The sequence below is a fragment of the Neolamprologus brichardi genome, chromosome 13 (genome assembly GCF_056152115.1).
Source record: "Neolamprologus brichardi isolate AB-2024 chromosome 13, ASM5615211v1, whole genome shotgun sequence".
NCBI lineage: Eukaryota > Metazoa > Chordata > Actinopteri > Cichliformes > Cichlidae > Neolamprologus > Neolamprologus brichardi.
The window spans coordinates 15,450,439-15,476,173 of record NC_142116.1 but is presented as its reverse complement, the minus strand read 5'-3'; the positions used below and the strand labels follow the sequence as shown (position 1 = coordinate 15,476,173).

Genomic DNA, 25,735 nt, shown 5'->3' with positions numbered 1-25,735 from the left:
GGCTGAGATGTGCCAAATTATACAACAAAGTGGCAAAAGGTCTTATGGACTGATGAATCCAACTTTTTGTTTGAAATCATCATCAGTATGTAGGGAAGAGGTCAGGAACGAGGTACAGCAGCGAGCGTCTACAGCCGTCTGTTAAACACAGTGGGTCCCCTGTAATGGTTTGTTGCTAAATTTCACCCAGTGGTGTCAGAAAACTTGTCAAAACAGAGAAATACCAACAGATTTTGATCCACTGTGCAATACCACGTGTCAGCATGGCAATGATCCCAAACACACTACTAGTGCAGTAAAAGCATAGCCTAACAGGAAGAACACACACACACACACACACACACACACTATCAGTCATGGCCTTCCTGGAGCCAACACTAATTTTGAGGGGTTTTGTTTTGTTTAATTTTGCACACTTGCACGTTATGTAGTCCTGTGTTGATTGCCTGTTATATGTTATATGTAGCACCATGGTCTTGCTTCTCTGTATACTGTACTACTGCACATGGTTGAAATGATAATAAAGCCACTTGGCTTGACTAAACATCACTGAAGCATTGAGGGGAACGGGAAAAAAACAGGCAGGGAACAGAACAAACGGCAGATAGCGTCAAACGAAGAGCTTTAAATGTGCTTCAAGAATTCTAGGCAACTATTCATGAAGGCTGCTTAAAGAGGTGACAAGAAAGTAGGCCGAGAGTCTTCAGGCTGTGTTGGAAAATAAAGGTAATCATAGCAAATATTGATTTTCAAGCTAGTTAGAATTGTACAAACTACCTTTTCTCTCCTTTACTGTTTCTACGTCTTTGCACAAGTTTCAGTAAATTGCTGCACCTGTTTCCTGTTTTCCTAACAAACGATAAAATGAACGGTGACTCAAGACTTTTGCACAATACAGTATACATTTACTCAACGGAATTACAGGCTGCTCTTTTAGAATGCATTTAAATTGTAAATCCAACACTTATATTTATATTTGATTATCAATATATTTTGTTGTGGATCACTGGAGTGAAAATAATTTAATGATCTAAGTCCTTTCTTCACCTACTGGTTTAGGAAAAAGCAACCAATCATGCTTCGTTTTTAAACTTTTGAAAGTCATTGGTTAGCCTCCCTAAAGAATTACACATGGATGATCTAATACATCCACAACACTTGATCACAGGGCAAATGAAAAATCGGTGTCAGATATTTCTTTTATATTTCGGAATAATGTAAATCCTCAAAGGAGAAATAGTCACTCATCTCTTCGGAGAAAAGATTTCTTTTAATTTATAGCGTAATCTTTGTTCTTAGTAGCGTTGTTTCAACTCAGTTACACGGTGAGGTAACGCAATACTCTTTCAGGAGAGGATCGGGGTTTGGGGAGAAAGAGAAGTTTTAGGGCGTTGTACTTATTGTGGAGGTGCCAAAGAGAAAAGACGTGGCAGCACAACGTGCTGTCTGGCTGTCTGCCGCGTGGGGTCCTCGTTTTCTAAACAAACAAAATGGCGGCGCGCATGAGATGGGGTCTTCAGCAGCTTTTACGGACAAGAAATACGGCTCACTTTAGGTTTGAAATATCCCCAGCGTTGATCCACCGTACTGTAATACCTATATGATGAGTCTGTGTAAAGCATAAACCAGTATTGCGACGCGTCTCTGCATTTGAGACGGAAATTAGCTTTTAGCCAGCTACATAGCTAGCAAGCAAAATAAATGGGACAAAGCTTTGTCTCCAGGCTAACCCATCCGCCTAGGTGTGGTTGGAGCTGTGGAAGAAAGTAGTTTAGTCTAGTGTTAGTTAGTTTAGTCGTTTTCACTGTGAAAATCACGTGGTAGCTAGCACACGGCCGCTAGCTAGTTAGCATAGTAAAACTTCATTGTTAGTGAAAAGGTTATTCCATGCATAACAACGCCACCCGTTTATATCCTGCCTCAATAAATGAGTTGAGGGGATATAAGGTGTAATGTGTTCTTTGTGCTTCAAGGTTTCCACAGCAGACCAGATGTTCATACCACTCACTGTCCACGACTCAGAGCTTCAGAAGAGTCCGGCCTCGCCTCGGGATAGGAGCCACACAATTCCCAAGTGAGAAACTCTTTTAGAAGTTTGAAAACCTTACATACGTTCACTGCATTATGTTATCGCTTGAGCTGATGGTTACGTAATGTCTTACAGTAAGACACCTGTCCATCCAGACTCAAGATACACCGAACCCCAGAAGCCTGAAGTTTCTTCCCGGTAAACCCGTCCTAGGAAGTGGAACGCTTGACTTTCCTTCTCCAAGCTCGACTGGATGTTCTTCTTTAGCCAGGTTGTGTGTCAGATTTAGTGTTGCACTTCAAACACATTTGAAGCCTTGGGAGGCATGTGTAACAGGGCTAGCACTAAAACAAGAAGAATATACTGTATGCTCACTTCATAAGGTACACTGTGCTAATACTAGGTTAGACCTTGTTGGCTTCCCTGAATCATCCCTGTAGTCATAAAGGGATGGACATGCTTAGCACAAGACTCAGGTGAGCTGTGGTATTTAAATTATTCGGAGTTGGAACTCAGGAGTGTTTCAAGAGAATATCCCCCACAAAATTATACCTCGAACAACCTGAACCGTTAATATAAGGCAGGATGGATCTATGGTTTCATGTTGTTTATACTAATTAATGACCCTACCATCTGAATGTCACAGAAATCAAGACTCAACAGATCAATTTTATTACTATTTACTATTGTCCAGTTTTGCTGAGCTCATGCAAATCATAGCCTCAGTTTCCTGGGGGGCAGGTTTGAGCCAGTGTAGCCTTCCTGTCAGCTTTAAGCAGTTTGTCACTCACTGGCTATTTTCTCTCTCTCTCTCTCTTTTTTTTTAAACCATTCTCTATAAACAAAAGACACAGTTGTGCAGGAAAATCCCAGGAGATAAACCAGGCGTTGCAAACTCACGTCACACTACAAACACGTTGAGGGATCGGTTGTTAGTTCAGTGAGAGAGTTATTTGTAAAGAAAACCGTATTTGCTAGCAGTCAAAAACTAATGAGTACACTTATGTCTGCATTTTTAATTTATTAAATACGAACAAAATTATATCAGGAGTGCTGCCGCGTATCTGGCCAGAAAGAGAGTGCCAATTTGTTTATTTGGTGGTTCAATAAAAGGCTTCAGTTAGTTAAGAGTGAGGGGAAAAAATTGCTTTCAGGTTTGTGGTTTTTTCTTGTTATACAATATTTCAAGTTTTAAAAGAACAGACAAAATACTGCATTTTATATTTGTGGGTGTTTTCTTGTTTGTTTTTTTATACTACTTGAACACTAAAGTGGCTCTCCAATGAGATGACAGTGCCAGCAGTGGCCCTCAGCTCATTCGAGTTTGAGACCTCTGAGATAAACAGTTGCTGAAATATTTAAACCAACTCGTCTTGCACCAGCAACCATCCCACATTCAAAGTCATTATTCTGATGCTTGGTTAGAACTTCAGCAGCTCATCTTAACTATGTGAATATGCTTAAATAAGTGGAGTTACTGCTATGTGATTGGATGTTTAGATATTTGCATAATGAACAGTTGCACAGGTGCACCAATTAAAGCGATCATGAGTATATTATTCTTATTAAGTGCTTGCTTGCAGGCGGATATGAAAAATGGAAAAATGAGAGTCTGTACATTTACAATTTCAATGCATTCATGTCATGTTATTAAAAAAAGAATTCCCTATGGGTCATAGGTTTGAGTGTGAGGATATCTCTTTTGCTTTTATGCTTATGGTGTCTTCAGTTCTGATCATGATGGGGTTGCTTGGCTGAATAATACGTAGAGCTGATGTGACAGATGTACACCCTGAAAATAACATTTTGGTCCTCAGTGGATTCCTGAGGAGAGACACATCGGGTTCCTTTGCACATTGTCAGGATGTTTTTTTTCTTTGCTGATACTTTTAGTATCCTGAGTCTGATTTGTAATCATAAAACAGACCAAAAGGACTTCATTGTTTCATGATATGTTTTTTTATTTCTTACTGAACATGATAATCTGTTTCTCTCAGAGACCTCTTTGAAATTGAAGGAGTACAGAGTGTGTTCTTTGGCCCTGACTTCATTACTGTCACTAAAGTAAGTATTTAATGTCCTCTTACAGTTTGTCTTTGTAGTTATAGTCTAATCATATAATACATGAGATGTTTGTTTTCCTATCAGACGGACGAGGATGTTGAGTGGACGGACATTAAGCGTCATGCTCTGGAGGCCATTGCTAAGTTCTTTGAGAGTGGTGAGCCGATAACAACGGGAGCAGTGCACCATGAAAGCAGTGAGTGTACAGTGTGAAAACATGCAACTTTTTGACTTGAAATTGTGTAAATATTTTCATGTTTTACATTTCTCTTTACTGTAGGTCATTCTGAAGATGATGATGATATTGTTTGTATGATAAAGGAGCTTCTGGACACCAGAATCAGGTAGCGATTTCTCAGTACTGTTGAGAGCTGCTTAAGTAAACCACAGTTGCACTTCAGAAAGTATTTATGGCACGGTAACATAATACCTTATTGCTTCACTCACGTTCACAAAAAAGATGTTAGTGTTCTAAGAGATAGTTGTGCTGAGATAACGGGCTTAATCTCTCTGTTTCTCTGTCCTGTTCTGTACCAATTGATACGGTCGCTCTTAATCACAAGACCTACAGTGCAGGAGGATGGAGGTGATGTCATCTTTAAGGGTTTTGAGAACGGAGTAGTCAAGCTGAAGCTGGTTGGTTCCTGCACAGGCTGTCCCAGTTCTACTGTCACACTGAAAAATGGGATCCAGAACATGATGCAGTTTTACATCCCTGAAGTGGACAAAGTGGAACAGGTGATAATCTATAGAGCCGTTCTGGGATAACTTGTTTTTGTGTAAACTCTTCTGATATCAAGTTTGAGAAACTCTTGTTTGGATAAATAAGTCATCACATACAGAAAATTCTGCTGTCACTTTAAAGTGGACTTATTAAGATCATTTCTGCTTCATATTTTTAGTCTTGGACTCTTCTAGAGTGGTTTTGCATTATTCATTTGTTCAAAATGATTGTTAGTGCATCCCTTTACAAATGAGTTGTTTTTTTATTACTCCTATCCAATTTTTCTTTCAAAAGTAGAAAAATATTTTAGCCTTTGCTGGTTTCATTATTTTAAATGTTAATTTTTTTGTTTCCCATTGAAAGCTACTGGAGCATAAATACTGAATTGTTAATGCTGGCTATTAAAGAAGGGAGTAATGCAGCTTGTTGCATGTGGGCTGTGTACAGTATCCACAGACTTGCATTTGCCTACAGAGGACACGTGAAGATCAGAAATCAATCATGGAACCAAGAGAGAAGCGTGGCGTGGTTTGATGAATCACGTTTTCCTTTAGGTCAGGCTTGATACCACCAGGATGCACTATATCAATATGAAGAAGGCAAGCTAGCGGAGGAATTGTGATTAGGAAATATTTTAGGGAAACCCTGGGTCTATGTGGATGTTACTTTTACATACACACATTTGCACTACACCTTTAGAGCTATTCTTGCCATACAAGGTGGCAAGAAGCAGGAAGCATTTGTCTTGCAAGCTCGGTTAGCTTGGTTTAAAAAAAAAAGAAAATAAAAATATCACTTTTATATAAAAATTATTTGTACATTCTCCCTTTTTTCCAGGTGGAAGATGAAGTGGATAAAATCAGTGCAAAGGTTTTCTCAGAAGTGGAACGCAAATTGCAAGATGAGAAAGTTCCCCGGCCGACCCACTCATAGACTTTGTTATATACACAGCACTGTAGTATTTCCACATATTACTGTTCTAAATCATAATACTGAGGAACAGAAAATTGCCTACTATACTGTATACTGTTAAGAGTTCTGTACATACTGTATTCACCCAGTTGCCAGGTAGAGGTCATTAACTGTATGTCTGTTTACAGAAGGTTCAGTCATGTTTTTCTGTGTAAGCAGAACACTGTAAATGGTGTGTTTTTATTTATTATAAATACTGTATATTTTGAAAGTTGGAGATATTTGAACATGCGTGGCATCGGTTAAGACTGTTTAGAGGGACGTTTTGAGAAAATGATCCACCGGCTGCTGCCACATACCGAATGACAAAGAATCTGCCAGTACGGTAATCTGTAAATGAAATGCAAGATACTGAGGCTACAATTATTAATTGAACTGCGGTAGGAAAACAGTTAAAATGTATCCTGAATTTATGTGGTCTAATGTAATAACTTCATTACATTAAAGTTCACTATTTAAAATCTGATGTTTATTGTGACCTTTAATTCGCTGGTGTTATGTCATAGAAAAAAAAGCTACTCAGGAAAGGAAGCTTTTGTATAACATCGTCCACACATGCATCAAAGCAAATTGTTTTAATGCAACATGGGGGAGGAAAACAGATTAAAAGTCCTTCACATTTTCCAGGGTAAATATCTTGAATTATGACTGAATAGGGACCCTCTGGAGTGTAGCTCAACTTGACACAGAATGATGGCTGCTTGAAATCACCAGTACATTTGAGACATATGATCTTGTAAGACATATTTTGAAGCCTTAGAAACCAAAGTTTTACAAGTGGGGGTGGATATTTTGTTTACAGCTCTAATATAAATCATATAATCCTTAAACTTGTCCCTATTAGCCCACCTTGGTTAATGGTTTATAGATATTAGAGCTTGAATATGAAAAAAGCATTCATCTTTCTATTGTAGCCTGAGTCCCATTCCTTAGAGTTTATGAAGCCACAGTACCAAATACTTGCTGTTAAATTTTGGAGGTCCCTGACACTGTTGCACCCACTCCACCCTGCCTCTCTCAACCACTGTAAAATGTATACATTGTAACAGGTTGGCTTGTGATTCTTTTCACAACATGGCACAAACGTGAAAAGATATTTTATCTTTTTCAAAAAGTTAGATCACCTTAAATAACTGAAAAATGTAGGAATAAAAAAAGGACAAGTTCTTTAAACAGTCCTGCTCTCCTCGTGCTATACCATTTGAGTATGTCTCTTCCAATAATCTTTCTCGTTCCTCCATCCTTTAGATGCATTTTAGGGTTTGAATCATCCTAACTCATGGGCAACTAAGGCTGATTTTCCTATTTCAATGATTGGTGCATTTGTGGTCTTAATGGTCAATATTAAGTTGCATCAATGCTAGTGGGTACAAGCAATGTGTCAGGAAGAACATTCAATGTAAAAATGTGCTAGATCAAATCACCTGCCTCAGTGACTCCCCGTGAATAAGGGAGGCACTGAAAGTAGCTTCATACTGTTTAAGTCACACATGCAGCTTGTTTGAAAATGGTAGCAGAGCGGTAGGAGATGGAGCTAGAGGTGCTAGACCTGAAGATGCCGAGATTTTCATTGGAATTGACCAGATGAAAAACGTAGAGAAGTAAGGCTGACATGATTTGGACATTCACAGAGGAGGAATAGTGAAAATGGAGCTGGTTGGCTAGAGGAAAAGAGCAAGGGTTGGTGTGATGGTGTGAAATATAATATATAATGATACCTGTATAAGCAGTTCGTTATATTTTTTGCTGTGTTTAACAACGTGTACATTTTTACCGGCTGTAAAACAAAACAAAACAAAACAAATTAGGTAGCCTAATAGCTGGATTATCTTAATTAGCTCAGATGTTACATTTTAATTTTGGCCTAAGCATGTCCTAACCTTTACGATCAGTGGTAACAGACTATTGTTCTTCTTTATATTCCTACATGAAGTAAGGAAGTGATGGAATTATCACCACCATATGCACACGATTACAAGTAAATATTTGAACTACTCTGTCTACCGTCTGCTGGCTGTGGAGCACGGATGGGGTTTCCATTCTGCGCATGCGCGTTATCTATCCGTAATAGACCGGTGCAGGGAGACAACGGTAAGCACTGTTGACAGTGTTTTAATGAAAATCTTTATTACCTAAATAATTATAAATATTTAATGTAAATGTAACGTGCACTCTTAAATTGCATGCAAGAGAGAGCCTGCCGTCATTACGCTGTGTATTATTATGCTTTTAAAAGACTGGTTATTCACTGCAAGAGCCTGTGAGCTTAATTCAGGCCTCGCTTTCGACAACAAATCTAGCACGAGGCTAATCTGGCAACAAAGCTAACGATGCGAAAATGCTACGTGTTAGCTCTATATGTGTTGCTATCGTATCTGTCGTACAGTAGCCATGCTGCATTTTAATATATTTGCAGTCAAACTGGGGACTTTTGAAAGGTGCTGCCTAAGCAAAATTAACGTAGCTACAAAAGCTCGAGTCAGCTTGTTGTTACCTTCAACAATAACAACATTAGCTCACTAGACGAACGGTAACGTTAAGTAGCCTAGCTGCTCACGCTAGCATACTCTCAGTGAGTAGCTAACGTTAGCTGGACAGCCTTTGAGCCCGTTTTGGTTGCTGTGTCAGCATATGCTAATCTGAAGAGTCCTGGAGATAATTATGAGAACACTTTTTCCCCCTCATTAAATAATTAGTATAGATCTTTTTGGATTCCCTCGTTTTGCCTTACTATCATAGAAACAGTATACTACATATGTGAAGATTATTTTGGCAAGTGCACTCAGCGTCAACATCACCATGAGCTCTGAGTAGTAAGGTTCTGATAATCTGTCTTTTCTGTAGACAAGACAGTTTTTTTTATAGAAGGGAAAAATTGGCCTATCAGAGTTAAAATGCTTCACCGGACATGGTTTTAGTCTTCATTTGTTGTTCTGTGCACCCTTGCCTTGCCCTTGTTATGTGTAACATGCTTTGCAAAGTAAATGGTGACATAAGTTAAAGCCAGGCCAGACTTCCTGCTTGAAATTCATGCAGGTTTTTGACTGTTATACATCCACCACAAGTAACATCTACTCGTGCACATGCAGTGTGTCACACAAAAACACAAGCTGGTACCCCAATAGGCACTTAAAGAGTAGCTGCTGGCATTCAAGCAAGTTCAAGTTCTGCCTCTAGAGTCATGACCGTGTGATCAAATTGCTACTAATACTCCTGATTTTTGGTTTTTATAGTGATAGCATTGGCCTGGAGAAGAAAGGCTGCCCTTAATCTGAATGAGTCATGGCCCAGTTCGGGGGACAGAAAAATCCGCCGTGGGCGACTCAGTTTGCTGCCACAGCAGTGTCCCAGCCAGGCCACACAGGACAGTCTCTGGACCTCAACAGCCTGCACTGTGAGTATAGCAAAATCAGATCAAATGTCATTAGCACTTTACCCGGTGGTGCAATTACACTCACGTTTCACATTATACCCCACACCCCCACAGCTCTTGGAGTGCAGCAGCCATCTCTTCTGGGAGCATCTCCTGCTGTTTACTCTCAGCAGTCAGCCTTGGCTGCAGCCTCTCTCAGCAACCAGTCTGCTGCAAACTATCAGCTTTCTCAGCAAACTGCTGCTTTGCAACAGCAAGCTGCAGCAGCCGCTGCAGCAGCATTACAGCAGGTCAGTCACAAAAGAGTAATGCTAAGCATAGTAAGACGTGTGTGTCTTTTCCCTGGTCACATTTGACGCTCTTTGCTACTGCCCCCCTTTTGTTTTTTTTAAATGTCCATAGTCTCAAATCAATACAGCGCTTCAGCAGTATCAACAACAACAGCAGCAGCAACAACAGCAACAGCAGCAGCAACAACAGCAACCTCCCCAGCAACCCCCCCAGCAGCAGCTGTACAATGTACCTCATCAGGTATCTTGCCAGCCTTTACTTTTATTTGTGTCACACCTTATTTCCTTACATTGGAAAATATCCTTTTCAGTTTAGAATCTTATTGACATTGTGCTTTAAATTTAGATTTCTCTGATTGTTTTATATCGCATCACCATATGATGTGTTACAGTAGACTGAACGGTCGTTTGGAAACTGACCATAAGTTTGCTAAATCTTAAAGTTTTGTAAGATCATTTTGAAATCTTCAAAATTAACATAAAATCCATTTCTGCTATTTTTTTTTAGCCACTTTTCAATTTTTTTCCCAAGACAGTGTAATGTAAATATGTAAATAAGGTAATTGTAATTTGATACGGCTGGACAGCATGTTTACATCTTTCGCTAGATGGATCGTATTATTTATGTTGTAAGAAACTGTTAGTGAGCAAACAGCTGTTGGGTGCATTATGACAGCACAAGATGTGTCTTTGCTTTGGGTGTAAATCTGTTGTTTCATTTCAACAAAAAGTTCACTTTTTTTCTCTTCTTAATTCAGCTTCCACAGCCTCAGCAGGCACTCATTTCTCAGGTAATGTGTTTACAAAAACATACTCAAACAAACTCAAGCTGCTACATAGGGCAAATAGACACCGAGATCTGTCCTATCTGTTTACATGTTAGCTGGCAATTATGCTCTGTTGTGGACACAGACAAGGGCAGCTGCTGCAGACGAGGTGCAGCAGCTACACCCTGTCTGCTCTCATACTGTCACACTTTTTCAAGTACTAGAGTTTTTTTGTGGACGTTTGCACAGAGCATTTAAATAATCAAACTATCATTTAGGTTGAATTCTTTTCCAGATGACCATATCAAAGCATATTTCCTTATTATTTATTATTATTTTTTAGGTTCTTTTTCTTGAAGCTTTGTGTTTAATGCATATAGAAATAGCAAAGTTAGCTATCAAGTGATCTCCCTTGGTATTTTTTAGATATACCACTAAAATGTAATTTTAGTGTTTTGATTCTTCTTTCTTTCCTGACCCTCAGCCCCCTGTCGCCCTGCCCACGAGCCTGAGCCTGTCTAACCCACAGCAGACAGCCCAAATTACTGTGTCTTATCCCACACCACGTTCAAGTCACCAACAGCAGACGCAGCCTCAGAAGCAGCGAGTCTTCACTGGTGTCGTCAATAAGCTGCATGACACGTTTGGCTTTGTAGATGAAGATGTCTTCTTTCAGTTAAGGTGAAAAAGGGTGGTCCTAACATCACTCAGATTCTGTTACTTGGTGGTTTAATAAAATTAACACTTTCAGAAGTTGTTTAGTGTATAAATTGCACATACAATCCCTTTTCTTGCACCATTGTTAGCCTGCATAGGACCTTATTTATCGTCCATAACTTAAAGAGCTACAAGTTTGCTTCTGTGAATCTGAAAATGATACAGCATTACAAACAGATTTTCTTATGTGTTTTTGTATATATTTGTATTTCATAGTGCTGTGAAGGGGAAGACTCCCCAGGTGGGTGACAGGGTCCTAGTGGAAGCTGTGTACAACCCGAATATGCCGTTCAAGTGGAACGCCCAGCGCATCCAGACTTTACCTCAACTAGCAAATCAGTCGGTGAGAAAGTTCAAAGGTTGCATTTTAGAGCACAGCATTAGTTTGTGGCTTTGTATTGTATTGAAATGCATACTTTCAGCTTTAATTAAAGGAGTTTATACAAATGCATTGTATTTCAAATGTAGAGGTATTTATACAGTCCCTGATTCTGAGAATTAGGAACTTTTTTCATATTATCACAATTATATCAGCACCAGTGTTTTCATGGAGTTCATTATAAAGTTAAGCACACAAACCTTTTACTGGTTTTAGTGTTTAAGTCCTTATTTACTGTAATAAAAATCATATCATCACTTTTTCATGTTTGAATAAACTCCCACTGTTGCAAAGTGTTTAAATGCAATTTAGCGCTTAATGCACAGTAAACATGTTCTCATCATCTGAAACTGGTGGGGTTACTTCCAATTACAACAAATGTGCTCAGACTTTCTAGAGTCTTGCTATGAGTGTTTATTTATTTTATTTGTCCTTTTCAAAAAAATTTCTTAGTCCTGGTCTTTCTTTCTTTTTCTTTTTTTAAAACTGTTGTGTTTTCCATCCCTCCTAGCATCAGCAGCAGCCTCAGCCTTTACCTCAAGCTTCCCCACAGCTCGGCAGCCTTTACAATGAGCCAGGGATGCAGCTGCGCTACTCGGACATGCACTCCACTGCGGACAACAGACAAAATGTAACCCCTTAGATGTGAATCACAGACTTTTTGTGTTCCTTCTGTCGGCTTGTTTTTTCATTTTTGTTTTTTATTTTGAAAGTGGTGAGCAAAATGCCAAACCTGGCTGCCCACTAAGTATATTAAATGTCCTTACAAATACGCTTCTTGATGACAAATATTATACTAATCATTGTCTTTTAACGTGAGAAAGCATCATGATTTTCTGACAGTATAAAGCTGTACATCAGAGATGTCGCTTAAACTGACATATTTTCTTAGTAAACAGGACCTCATAATATCTTTCTTATCAAAAGGTTTTTCCTTTTAACTAGTCAGAACCTGCTGTATTACTTTTGGCAGGTTAACTGAAATAACTTTGTGAGATCAAAGCTGCACGTCAGCTTTCCTTTGATTAGGACAACCTTTAAGGAAACCCCTGTTGAGATTTCTACAAGTCTTTGATTTAAACATATTCAGACCTTCTTCCAGTGTCTTTCTTCCAAGCAGCTGCTGACCAAGATTTTATTTTGTTGCACAGCTGGCATGTTATTGATCGTTTTAGGTCTGCATTTAAAGATTTTTTTTTTTAACCTCCTTTTTCTTTGTTACTTTTTATCTAGAACCAGCCTCAAGCTTCGAGCATGATGAAGGCAGCCCCCACCATGTTGCAGTCACTACCTCCCCCAACCACATTCAGTGTTCCAGCCCAGGCTCCCCCTCCGTCTCTTCTGCAGGCACAGCTGTCTGCTGCTTCTCTTGCCCCTCTTCTCCAAAACCCTCCTCAGCCTCTGTTGCCACAGCCTCCGCCCAAAGGTACAGTACTTGTCAGTGGCATTTATCTAGCGTTTCCTTGTAAAGCAGTCTGAACAACTAGTAATGATGAGTGTTATTTGTGCTGCTGTTTTGGTACCACCTTTGAACACAGAATAGTATGTGTAGTAAGGAAGTGGTTTGCATTCTCGTCATTGCTAGAAGTGTTTCCCGGGGGTCTCCTCCAGCCCCCAGTGAGAATGATGGCACAGCCGCAGCCTGTCCGAAGAATTGAGCCTCCGCCTCGTTTCCCCACTCGCAGCGATCGAGGCCCTGAGCTCATCCTCAGGACTAAAGAAGAACGCAGGTGAGATGGCAGTTACCATATAATTACTACATCATACACCTATTCCACATCCATTTCATCCTCCTGTTCATTAGAAGTAATGAGTCATTAAGTTTAAAAAAATCGATTCTTTAACAGAGACAGAGACCGTGAGCGCAGGCGATCAAGAGAACGGTCACCCACACGCAAACGTTCCAGAGATCGTTCACCGCGACGTGACCGCTCCCCAAGACGGCCTCGCAGAGTTGTACCTCGCTACACTGTCCAGTTTTCCAAGTTCAGCTTAGATGGGTATGTATATTGTTTCCTTTGTTAAAAACACATCATCCTAGATATGCCACATGTTAGCATAATACTGTACAGCAGGATGTGGCGCCCCAGTTTGAAATCTGCCTCCTTGTGTTCTGCAGCTCCAGCTGTGACATGATGGAGCTGAGGAGGCGCTATCAGAGCCTCTACATTCCCAGTGACTTCTTTGATGCTGTCTTCACCTGGGTGGATGCCTTCCCTTTTACGCGACCCTTCCAGTTTAGTAACGCTTGTAACTTCCACATTTTGCACAAAGAGGTTGATCCTCTAGTCAAGAACACGGCTGTGCTGGACCCTCCTGACGCCAACCATACCTACAGTGCTAAGGTACGACTGCCAGTGCTAAATGCTATTGTTGCAACTAAATAAGTTGCAACAATATAAGTAATGTAAAAAAAAAAATTGCACAGCTCTTTCAAATAATAAACTTAACAGTAATCAGCTTTAACTGCAGTGTGTATATCATAGCACTGCAGCATTAAAATGAAAGTAAATCAGAAAATGATAGGCTTGTATATAGTTGTCATGTTTGAGCCTTGCATATGTCATTTTTAGGTGCTTACAGAGGTACATAACCTACAGCCAAAAAGGCTTCATATACCATTCATTCTGTTGAAGCTGGTAATGCCACATGGCAGCTAGAGGTGTGCAAGCTATCACCCACAACTTTTCAACTAATCCTTGACTGTGACTGTTAACCCTCTATAGTAGGAAATGTTATGTTTTTATTTGTAGTATCTTTGTACACCTCTGACAGTGTAAAGAGTGTGAATAGTAACAGCTGCCATCATAAGAGCCTCCCAATGAAGACGTGTATTTTCATAGGAACGCATTAGTGAGACAAAGCAGTGATGAAGAGGCATAATTACTGACTGAACTCTGACATTTTATACAAAGGGAATGCAGACCATAAATTGTGTAAAACGTGGCTTTTGACTTGAATAGTATAGTAAGGATTATAACTTTAATGTGGCCTCTTCCATTTTTCAGGTGATGCTGCTGGCTAACCCCAGTATAGAGGAGCTCTATCATAAGTCCTGTGCTCTGGCAGAGGACCCACAGGAAGTCAGAGACTCCTTCCAGCATCCTGCTAGACTGATTAAGGTATGTCAAACCCTTTAGAATGCACAGGAGCTGACGATGATGTAGTAACCCTATTCCATTGCTGAATACTCAGTGTGGAAAACTATAAACTGATGTCAGCTCCCTTGTGTTAATTTACCTGTGGTGTGTTATTTGTTTCACCTTTCCCTGAAAGCTATTTCTAATGCTGTATAGTACAAACAACAGTAAGATCAGAGATAAATTTTTATTGTCAGAGCTCACTTTACAGTGACAAATAGAGTTGACAGTAAGTTTCTTTTCTTGCTCCAAGTCTGCCTTGATGGCTTTTCAGTGTGCCACCAGGAACCAACAGGCTGCTTCAGTGGGAAAATTAGCTACATTTTTTGGGGGGCGGATCATCAGCATCAGAATTCCTACAAAGCTTGTGGAACTACAGTCACGCACACTAGCCGCCATCTCTGGAGAACAGTTACACTGACAGCTTGTTGGGTTTGCATCTGATAACATAGTTGCTATTGTGGGCCAGTAATATTAAAAGATTAATAGACCAGTGCTAACCTGAATATCGCTCACTGTATGAATGACAACTTCAGGCCATGATGCTGTAGGGTTGCATCTTCTTATGTCTGGAGATTTGCAGAGATGTGTGTGTGTGAAAGGGGGCGACCTGCAGGGGGAATTCATTCTGGCATTTACATTTCTGTGTAATGTTTGAAGCATCCTCTGTGTCTGCAAGAGGAAAGGTCAGAAAATGAGAATATTGCACAAATTTATTAGACGTGTGATTATTTGGACATACTGCTGATGCTTTTCTGTTTTTGTCTCTATTCTCTTTGCTCTTTTCACTCTCTGCACCTTTGTTTTCCATATTCCCATTCCCCATTTCCATCTAACCTGTACTCTGTGGCTCTCCTTGCACCTGTCTTTTTCTCCTTCAGTTTTTGGTGGGCATGAGAGGTAAAGACGAGGCCATGGCCATTGGTGGTCACTGGTCTCCATCTCTGGATGGAGCGGACCCAGAAAAGGATCCATCAGTCCTTATTAAGACAGCGATACGCTGTTGCAGGGCCCTCACAGGCATTGACCTTAGTCTGTGCACTCAGTGGTAAGCTCCGCTACTCTCATCAGTATTTATTGTTCTCACTGGTTGTGTTATAATTCTTAACGTTGTAACTAAAATCCTAAATTATCTGTAATGTACTGCATCTTTATGCTACCTCGATACTAAATCTTTCCTGGACATGTAGAGTGTGTGGTTCTGTTTTGTTTTAATTTTTGTTATATTAATGATTATTGTGCTGTTAATTTGCAATCTATTATTTACTATTATAATTTTTTTTGTTGTGTAATGTTGTTTTTTTTGGCCTTTTGTGTGTTGTAGTCTTGGCTCTCTCTTTCTGTCACACACTCTTATTCATATACACACATTTCATTGTGATGAAAAACCAAACGCATGGACTTGGTGGCTGGAAGCAGTAGCCTGGACCAGAAGACACTGCCATTACTTTTTGTTTTTCTTTTCTTTTTCTATTCTCTCTGTTAAATATCTTACATATTTAACTGGCTTTCACTGTCCTGTTGATTCTGTCTCTCTTCACACAACCCTAATGTAGTACGTCAAGTGCATCCTAGGGCAAATGCAGAGTACTCATCCATAATTGGCTGAAGCTATAATGGGGATGAATTTTGGGGGTGTGATTATTAATTTTTTTTAATTTTTAATTTTCCTGTGATTGTCTGTCAACTTTTTCAAAATGGCTGCCATAACCTGTGCCAACAGTCGGAGAGCTGCAGACTGGGTCCATTTGTCTATGCTGTGTGTTGTGTGGGAGAAGGGTCACTGTAATGACCTGTACGATCATTGAGTGACCTGATGGGAGGGAGTAGCTGTAGAAGGCTCGCCCAATAGCAAGGCTTGCCTTTTATACTGTGCCCTGACCAGAATGTTTCTTTCCAATGCACCTTCTTCCTTTGCGACAGGTATCGTTTTGCAGAGATTCGCTATCATCGGCCAGAGGAGACACACAAGGGGCGGACAGTCCCTGCTCATGTGGAGACAGTGGTTTTGTTTCTTCCGGATGTTTGGCATTGTCTTCCTACCCGCTCAGAGTGGGAGGTGCTGTCACGGCGACTCCGGGAGCAGCTGGCTGAGAAGCTGTCGGCCGAGCGAAAGGAGGCAGATGGAGAACAGGCACTGAACCGCTAATCCCTCTCTTCTCATTTCCGCTTCTCACAGGAAGGCACAGGACTTACAAAAAAACAAACAAAAAACAAAAAAACCCAGATACACACACAAAATACAAAGCACACCTCACCTTGCACGCACACAGATACGAACCCAGGCATATTACGGCTCCACCAAACCTCACCTAGGCTTCTTCTGTTTATTCCTCCACCTGTCCCCTTTTCCTCTGCTCCAACTCCTCCATTCCTCCATCAGCACTCCCACCTTCCCTCACATCCAGCAGACACACACAGTGGAAGCAGTGAGACTAGGTTGTGTTGTGTAGGCCCCGGTCGCAAATGGTAAAACAGCTTCCAGTTGCTTAAACACCACAAAATTGGGTGCTAATCTTGTTCAGTATTTTATGTTAATGTTGGCATTTGTTTTGCATTATTATAAAAAGGCATCTGCTTGCAGATTGATTGAGAATGAGTTTAAATTTGAACCAGTGATCAATTTTTAACACTGGGACCCATCATTTACAAACGTACTGGAATCTGTGGAGTCAGTTGCGCTCACATAATGTGTTTGTTGTAGAGAAATGTGTATTTCTATATGATTATTTACATCAATTTGATATCGTCTGACTTCGAAAAGAGAACCTCCCCCAAGTCCTGCTTCTTGTCTGTTCTTGTTGTTGGATTCTACACTTTCATTTGGACTATATGTAGAATTTGGTTTTTCCAGGGCAGTTGGTTGGACAGAAGGACACATGGCTCCTATCTGACGTAGGTGTATAAAACCCATAAATGGCAATACCCCAGTCATAGAGCATGGTAGGGCCAGCCTATCCTCACTCCGTTTGGAGGCCAGCTTCATTCACCTGATGTACCTACACACCTTTTGGACACACCTCTCATTGATTTTTACCTTTTTTGTGTTCCACAGATTGATTGATTGGCAGCTGGGGGGGGAGCATTTCTGTTGTTTTTTTTATTATAATTTAATTTAATTTATTTTTTTATAAGAGCTAGAGAGCTTCCCTGTGTACGCTTCAGTAGCAGTGGACTTAAACACAGTCGAGAGCTCACTAGGACAAGAGAATGAAAGACAAATGAGGCCTTGCTTCTTGCACGGATCAACTTTAAAGCTCACCAGGACCATGAGTGCTATGCTGACTGTTTGTTATCCCACCTCTTTCTCTCCCTCTGCCTGTCTCTATCTTAATGATTTCCTGTCAAGGAGGAAGAGGAGAAGGATGACAATGATTCGAAGGACGTTAGTATTCCCACTCACTGGGCTAAACTTGACCCGAAATCAATGAAGGTGCGTAAAGCTGGTGCAGGTATGAGTAGAGACCAGGACGAGAAATGTTCAACTTGCTTTTTCATGTCCGTTTTCTCCACTTGTAGGTAAATGACCTGCGCAGGGAGCTCGATTGTCGCTCTCTAAGCTCTAAGGGGTTAAAGTCACAGCTGATTGCTCGCCTCACCAAACAGCTAAAGGTGGAGGAGCAGGTAGAGGAGTCCAAGGAGCCCGAGAAAGTAGAGACCAAGGATGTGGAGGAAGAGGAGCCAGCACGCACTGAGGATGACAGAGAGGTACAGATACATTTTTTTAAGCCTTTTATATATAACAAAATCTTTTCAGTAATTAAGGTTCATTTTAAATTCCACCTGATGGATACTTTTGTCTGTCAGGAGGAGGAAAAGAAGAGGCAGGAGGAGCTTGAGCGCCAGCGGAGAGAAAGGCGCTACATCCTTCCTGATGAGCCTACCATCCTTGTACACCCAAACTGGGCAGCCAAGAACGGCAAATTTGACTGCAGTGTCATGTCCCTGAGTGTGTTACTGGACTACAGACTAGAAGACAACAAGGAGCACTCATTTGAGGTGAGAATTAATGCTCTGGGGTTTGTTACAAAGACCTGCAAACACACACATGTGAAGTGTGTGTGTTTGCTTTCTTTACAGGTTTTTTAATATACTGTCTTCTTTCTGTACAGGTTTCTCTGTTTGCTGAGCTTTTTAATGAGATGCTGCAGAGAGATTTTGGTTACCGCATATATAAAGCCCTCGCTGCGCTTCCTACCAAGGACGAGAAGAAGGAGAAGAAAGCCAAAAAAGAGGCTGAAAAGAAAGAGGCTGAAAAGCGTGAAATGAAGAAGGAGAAAGAAGAAGAGAACGAAGAACCGACAGCAAAGAAGACCAAAGAAGATGAGGAAGAGAAGAAAAAGGTTTCTGCAGCCTTTCAGGTTTTTACTCTGTTTGTCTGATAAATGTGAGTTTTTATGTCATTGTGTCATTTTTTTTAAATTAGTCTGAAGAAAAGACAGTGAAAAAGGAGGAGTCTCGAGATGAAGAGGAGAATGAAGATGATGGCAGCACAGCCAATGCTGAAGAATATGATCCCATGGAGGCTGAAGATGCAGATGATGATGAGGATGATGGTACTGTACTCTTCTTGATTAAATGAATGATTTGGAACTGTGTACTACTTTGGGATATTTTCTTTTCACAAAGACACAAAATGGTTTTAAGATATAATATTTCTGATTGTTTATTAGACAAAGATGATGACGACTCCACTGACAGAGACAGAAAAGACCGCAAAGATGACCGAAAATCGTCGAAAGAGAGGTCCTCCAAAGATAAGGTTGGCTGTATGTTGTTATAGACACGTCGGTGAGGTGTAGATGTTGTTCAGAAAGTTGTTTTTTAATGAACGTGGTTGTCGTTACACTAGGAAAGGAAACAGATGATCACGCACAACAGGGAGCTGCTGATGGCGTTTGTCTACTTCGATCAGAGCCACTGTGGCTATTTACTTGAGAGAGACCTGGAGGAGATCTTGTACACACTGGGACTGCATCTCTCTCGTGCTCAGGTGAAAACACAAGCACACGGTCTTTCTGGTTCTGTGATTCTTACCCTGTCTGACCTTCTTTTTCACTTTGCTTTAAGACACGTACCGTCAGCCTTACAGCTCAGTAAATCTGTCTTGTTGATTTCTGTTTTCAGATAAAGAAGCTTTTGAACAAACCTGTTGTCAGAGAATCGTGTTACTACCGAAAACTGACAGACAGGGGGAAAGATGAACCCATTCCTTCTTTCAATGAAGCCCAGATTGAAAATCTCACAGGTAAGCCTGAAGATATTTCTATTAGTGTGTCCTTTAATTTTCCATAAATTTAATTTAAGTAGGATGGAGCGACAGATGCCAAATGACTTTATTTGTATCACATTTCCTTCCTTAAGGTAACCGAGGACTGCTTCCTGCTTCTAAAACTCGTGCTCAGTCAGAGGCCAGCGAGTCTGGTAACCTGATCGTGTATAACGGAGCTATGGTTGACATCGGCAGCATGATGCAGAAGCTAGAGAAGAGTGAGAAGGCGAGAGAGGAAATAGAGCAGAAGCTTATGGTGCAGGATGCTAAAATGGGTATGTTTTGGATTGCATTATATGTCCTAAACTGCAAGCTACACTCTGTGTCAGTAGTCCCTCGGGACAATGATCTGGCTCAATTTGAGCGTTGCTACAGAGAAGCTCAGTCTCACTTCATTCTCCGGACCCTCCTTCTGTGATGTCTGGTGAAACGTGAACTGACACATTGTATGTTGGATGGCAAAGAGGAGTCTGCAAAACTGAGTTTATTGTAAATTCAAAATGGAAACTGGAAATTAGTTAAAAGTTTGACTGTAACATAAACACAAACACAGTCTTCAAAGAAAAGGAAGGCAGTGTAGGACTGAACCTTATTATCCTAGCAGAGAACAGGCAGATTTACATGGCTTCACTACAGTATATGTGCAGCAGTGTAAAGAGAATATGTAACATATTATTAATCTACAGGAGATGAGTCTTCCTACTGCCCTTACCCCATATTTTGCCCTTACCACATGTTTGTGAATGTTTAATGTTGGCATTTATAGACGCTGATGTTTACTGCCAGTCCACAATGTCCACGACTGAGCTGTTTCTTTGCTGTTGCGAGGATACCGCCACATTGGTTGCTCATGATTACACTGACACGGAAGAAATACAGGTTACTGAGGTTACTGACCAGCTGTGCACATATTGTATAACAATCGTTTGTTAATCACAAACTGACAGAACAGACCTTTGTCACCAAGAAGGTGGACTAACTTGAGAGGCAGTTAAATGTAGTGTATAGTTACGATGATTGGACGTTTTATTAGTAAGTAAGTAAACTTTATTTATTAAGTGCTTTTCACAGACAGACGATCACAAAGTGCTGTACACAAATATTAAAATAAACAATAAAATCAATAGACATTATATACAATGTAAAAGATCAAATGTAAATAATGTAAAAAATATAAAATATGTAGATCAACAAAAGGCTTGTTTGAACAGAAGAGTTTTTAACTGTTTTTTAAAAGAATCCACAGAGTCAAGCAAACATTTATTAGGTACACCTTGCTAATGTTAGGTTACATTCGTTGGTTGTAAGGAGTTGTTTTGGTATGTGATAATCCCAGTAGATCAGCACTTTCTGAAATACTTCTGCAGGTCATCTTGACCTTGTTGCTAATATGTAACTGGCTGATTAGATATTTGTGTTAATGAGCAGTTGGACAGGTGTACCTAATAAAGTGGCTAGTTTTTACAGACTTCAGTGGAATGCGCTGCTGTTTCCAGTTCCGATTTCATGTTTTACTGTGACCAGCGTTTGCCCACTGACCTGCTGTCTCTGTGATCCTGACTTGGTGTTGATTCTTTATCGCAGACGAAGACGCAAAGATTAAAGCTCAGTTGGAGCAAGCCAACAAATCTTTGTCGAGGGAGCTGGAGGAGGTGAAAAGCACTCTGAGCCAAACCGAGCAGACTCTGAAGACCGTGGAGGAAGAGAAGAAAGTCTACCGCGAGCTCCTGAGCAAATCAGCAAACTCACTGATGTCCACTGTGAAAGGAGTGCTGGAAGTGCTGAAGAAGGTGCAGCACGTTTAATCATAATGTCCTCCCGATTTCCAAACACCTGTGGTCCTCAGGGGTCAAAAATGTCCCCGCTTCATTTGAGTGTTTTTATATTTATATAAGTATAAAGTATAAATTGTCAATCTGTTCAGTGTTGGTCTTAGTTTTACTTAAGACCAACACATTAACACAAAATTGACCCTACATTTTAGGGCCACCAGACCTTGTTTACATAAAGTACACTCTGTTTTTGAGCAAAAATAAAACAAGACAATAAAATATTTAAATGTTCAGATTATTTTAACTATCTGACTAACTACAGAGTGCTTTATGCTGAACTTTAGTAAGAAAGGTTTTTTTTGAAGCGTTTATAAATTTTAAATGGCAGCACATAATCACACCTGTGGTCCTCAGGGGTCAAAAATGTCCCCATCTGGTTTGATTGATACTTAATTAATATGAAGTGGATTTTTCCCCCACTTTTATTTAAAACTTAATTCAAACATTTTGACACTATTTCTTTATTTCAAATTTATGTCTGATAAAACCTAATTTATACAAAATGTTTCTTTGTTTTCGGGTAAAAAAATAAATTAAATCATCAGTTATCGTGATTATCGTTTCACAACCAGAGTCGGTTGCTTTAACAGATTATCACAGATGGGTTTATGTCAAAGTTAATTTAGAAAGCTGTTTTTAAACTACTTCAAGTTTTTTACTGGCAGCAAATAATCACATCTGTTGTCCTCTGGGCTCAAAAATGACCCCGTTTGCTTTGACTGTTTATAAAGCAATAAGTATAAAATATCATTCATCTCTGTGTTTCAAGGTTTTATTCAACTTTATTCCAACTCATTGCCTGACAGTTTTCTATGTTTTGGCATGGTAGGAACACCAGGGCATGGGTCTGAGTGAAGGCAAACTTTCATGAGAACAAAGGCGTGTCCATATTTGACACAAGTGCAGGAGGAAGCTCAGGTTTATTCCTCTGCACTGGTCCCATCATGGACAGCTTTCTTTTCTGCAGTTGCAGGCCAAGGGTCATATACAGTAAACAAGTTGTTACAGGTGATTGTTTTCTTTTGGAAACCTTCTGCAATGTTAGGGACAACTCGCGTGTCCTGACTGCAGGCCAGATAGGTTGCCATCATACACTAGCATGTTCCATGTACAGCTGGACCTGGCATCACATACTGCCCATGTTTTTATCTCATAGCTCCCCGGTTTACTTGGGATGTTCTGCTGGAATGGACAGAGTCCTCTGAAGGGGACTAGGCACTCATACAGTCATATCAGTACCTGGATCTTACATCAACAGCAGGAGAAACACCCACTTGTTCCATACACCTCAAATAGGAGCACGTTTGTGTCGTGAACGACGATCATCTATTGTGTCTTTATCATGAAATGATATCACTTTTGGGATTCTATGATTAATCTTGTGTCACCTTTAAAACTTCTCTACCAGACTCAGGAGGTCATAAACTGGCCGTAGCGACTCTACTGGATGCACGGCAGTAAGAATCAATATACCCACATATGCCTACAGCTGCATTCGATCCATTTTTCTTCCTCTCTCGTTGTCCCTCCTTGTTTGTCATTGCGTTGGCTGTAGAGCAGGTCATCTGCTAATTGGATGGTTGTTGGTTCAGTCTCTGTGTGATCTAGTCTGGAGTTCTTACCAAGGTGTCCTTGGACAAGTTACTGAACCCCAACTTGGTCTCTGATGCATCCATTGGCATGTGAACGTTAAAAAGCAGAATACAAGCAGAATACACTGTGTATAATGCTTTCAGTACTCGAGTAGAAAAGCAACTGAAGGAGTATGGGACCTGGCATATGTGCTTGGACTGTGGTAGATTGTCTTTCTCTGTGACGCTCGAGAGAGTCATGCATCGTCTGTCACTGGGAAGGATAGAAGACCAGATCAATGTTTCCTCACATTACTGCAAATATTCCTCTGTCTCAGCTGACTCCTCTTTCTTGCTTGATTTTTGTCTTCATCATAATTGAAATGGAAGATGTGTAGTCCTCTGACACATCTTCTATTTCAGTTTCACATTCTGAAAATTCAAGAAACTTCAAGAAGCCCAGACACTTTCTTTCCAAGCTCCTCAGACTACCATGTCCTGGATGCCTGAGAACCTACTTGAACATAGTTCAGATTCTTCATCACTTTTCTTCACTTCATAGCTTTCTTCCACTTCTGCTGGTTAGAGAAATGGTGGCATGTGATCTAAATATTGACAACATTTTCTTTATCTTCTAACCCTGGATCTTCCTGAACATTGATTCTTCCTCCTCATTATACTAGAGGACAATATATGCATTGTTCTACTGGTCATTGCTTTGCACCACATGGTTAAAAAAAAAGTATGCTCACAAGCCTCCAGTGCAGTGGAGGCTTGTGAGCATACTTTCTGTGTGTGTATTATTGTAGGGTCTACCTTACAATATGAAGCACCTTGATGCGACTGTTGTTGTGATTCGGCGCTGTATAAATACAATTTAATTGAATATAGAGCACCTGGCTCCTCATTGTGCTGCCTGCTGTTGTTGTTGTTGTGGTTGTTATGACCATTGCTTGACCCCACACATCAGTGATCCAAGATCCAAGATGTTTGAAAGCAGTATGGTGTGAAAATATGGCCCCTTGCAACACTTTGTACTTTGGGGTCATTTTTGTCCACGAGGACCACAGGTGTTACAAAATCCAATAAAAACCCCATAAATAATTCAAATTACTTAAAACTTATTCCAATCATGCATAGCATAGTAATGAATAACTTCTGTTATTTTCAGACCATTTGATGAATAAAAAACACATTTTTGATTTTTAAATGACCCAAGGACAACACAAGGGTTAAAATGTTTACCTCGATGGAGGAAATGAGCTCATATTCACTTACTGCTTTTTCCTTTTCAGGATCAGGACATAGACGAGCCTGGCAGCGAAGTCGCCGCTGATCACAATCGGACATCCCAGACGAACGGCGCAGATTAATAAGTGACAGATTTCAAAGGAATGAAGCTAATCAGTACTGATTATCTTAAACTGTAAATATTCACTACACGAGTAATTTGACTGTGTTATATTTGAACCCGTTGTCTCCCAAGTATGTTTAATTTAATGAATTAGTTCCCTTGTAATAATTTGACCTCCTCCTCTGTTTCTGAGGAGTTACTTTTCTTACTTAGAGTAATTTTAACGATGACAAAGCTTTGAAGCGCTTATTTTCAAAGTGAGTTGAGTTGCTAGCATCTTTTTGCCATCGCGTTTGCTTTGCTAAGGCCGCTCAAGTGCCACTCTGTAGATTTAAATGCAGGCGTGTGTGTGTGAGTGTTACTTGAGTCTTGTTTTTTTTTTCTAATGAGCAATAATGATGCTATTTATGTGCGAGAGTATTCATAAAATATTTAAAAGAAGCTAATTTTGGATGGAAGGAAGTGTTGGGAGTGTTCCCGTGTGCTTCAGACAGAAGCACTTCCTTAACCAGCCCCTCTTTATTTCTCACAGCTCTGCTCGGTTTGTAGTCCTTTTCTTTGGCTGGTTTAACAGGTTCTGCGCTGCCACTTTCATGTTTTACTGTGACCAGCGTTTGTCGTGTTTTCTGCTAAAGAAAACTAACACATGAACCAAAAGTTAAGCTTAATGAATGTGTGTTCTGCTGAAGGAATGAACACTTGAGATCCATCTCTAAATTGTGTGCATTGGTTTGGGTTCTTAACAAGAGGCACAGTTGCGTTTAAATGTGCTCCAAAGCAGGCGATTTTATTTTTATATTGAAATGCGCTCTATGGATGTCTTGTGCAAGAGTAAAGTGGTCCATTTTAACACTACAGTGTGTCTGCATTTCTTTCCCCCACTGTTTGTGTCACAGCAGGTATTTTGACTTACCATTTTTTTCTATAAAGACATTTATTTATTTACAAAGATAAGAGCACACTGAAAGAGATGAAAACTTAATAGAGCAGCTGCTGTGTGGGTTGCAGTGTTACACTGCTGACCAGCAGATGGCAGTAGAGTTGTAGCTACTGGACTATGGACTACTATGGAACCAGCTCCCAGTTTTGGACTCGGCGTGGACACCCACCACTTTTAAGAAAGTCTTAAAACTTTGATAAAGGTTATAGTTAAGGTTGGATCAGAAGACCCTGAACCATCTGCTCCAATAGGTTTTGGGTGCTGGGTGAGTTCTCATAATGCCCTGAGTGTTTCTTTTTCTCTCCTCCCTT

The 25,735-nt window shown here is 40.3% G+C and overlaps 2 protein-coding genes and 1 non-coding gene across 3 annotated transcripts; all 3 read left to right on the top strand.

Moving 5' to 3' along the window:
• The first annotated feature begins 1,404 nt into the window (after nucleotides 1-1,404).
• On the top strand, nucleotides 1,405-6,252 carry zgc:110319 (NFU1 iron-sulfur cluster scaffold homolog, mitochondrial). Its single transcript, XM_006783864.3, has 8 exons — nucleotides 1,405-1,555; nucleotides 1,974-2,074; nucleotides 2,165-2,300; nucleotides 4,027-4,093; nucleotides 4,178-4,289; nucleotides 4,374-4,437; nucleotides 4,657-4,831; nucleotides 5,655-6,252. The coding sequence occupies exons 1-8, from the start codon at nucleotides 1,491-1,493 to the stop codon at nucleotides 5,748-5,750; spliced, it is 816 nt and encodes a 271-aa protein (XP_006783927.1). The 5' UTR covers nucleotides 1,405-1,490; the 3' UTR covers nucleotides 5,751-6,252.
• Nucleotides 6,253-7,805: 1,553 nt separating this feature from the next.
• On the top strand, nucleotides 7,806-25,055 carry ccar1 (cell division cycle and apoptosis regulator 1). The gene is made up of 26 exons (XM_006783863.2): nucleotides 7,806-7,880; nucleotides 9,023-9,183; nucleotides 9,277-9,452; nucleotides 9,565-9,693; nucleotides 10,211-10,243; nucleotides 10,704-10,900; nucleotides 11,153-11,279; nucleotides 11,827-11,946; nucleotides 12,549-12,741; nucleotides 12,901-13,045; nucleotides 13,163-13,315; nucleotides 13,435-13,660; nucleotides 14,324-14,437; nucleotides 15,337-15,503; nucleotides 16,379-16,589; nucleotides 17,805-17,888; nucleotides 17,975-18,163; nucleotides 18,263-18,454; nucleotides 18,568-18,798; nucleotides 18,882-19,011; nucleotides 19,129-19,217; nucleotides 19,308-19,448; nucleotides 19,583-19,703; nucleotides 19,820-20,002; nucleotides 21,312-21,517; nucleotides 24,426-25,055. Exons 2-26 carry the CDS (start codon nucleotides 9,072-9,074, stop codon nucleotides 24,501-24,503), a joined length of 3,747 nt encoding a protein of 1,248 aa, XP_006783926.1. The 5' UTR covers nucleotides 7,806-7,880; nucleotides 9,023-9,071; the 3' UTR covers nucleotides 24,504-25,055.
• LOC118453726 (small nucleolar RNA SNORD98) lies at nucleotides 14,470-14,534 on the top strand. The gene has a single exon (XR_004843422.1). It is a non-coding gene; the product is annotated as a small nucleolar RNA SNORD98 (small nucleolar RNA).
• Nucleotides 25,056-25,735: the final 680 nt, after the last annotated feature.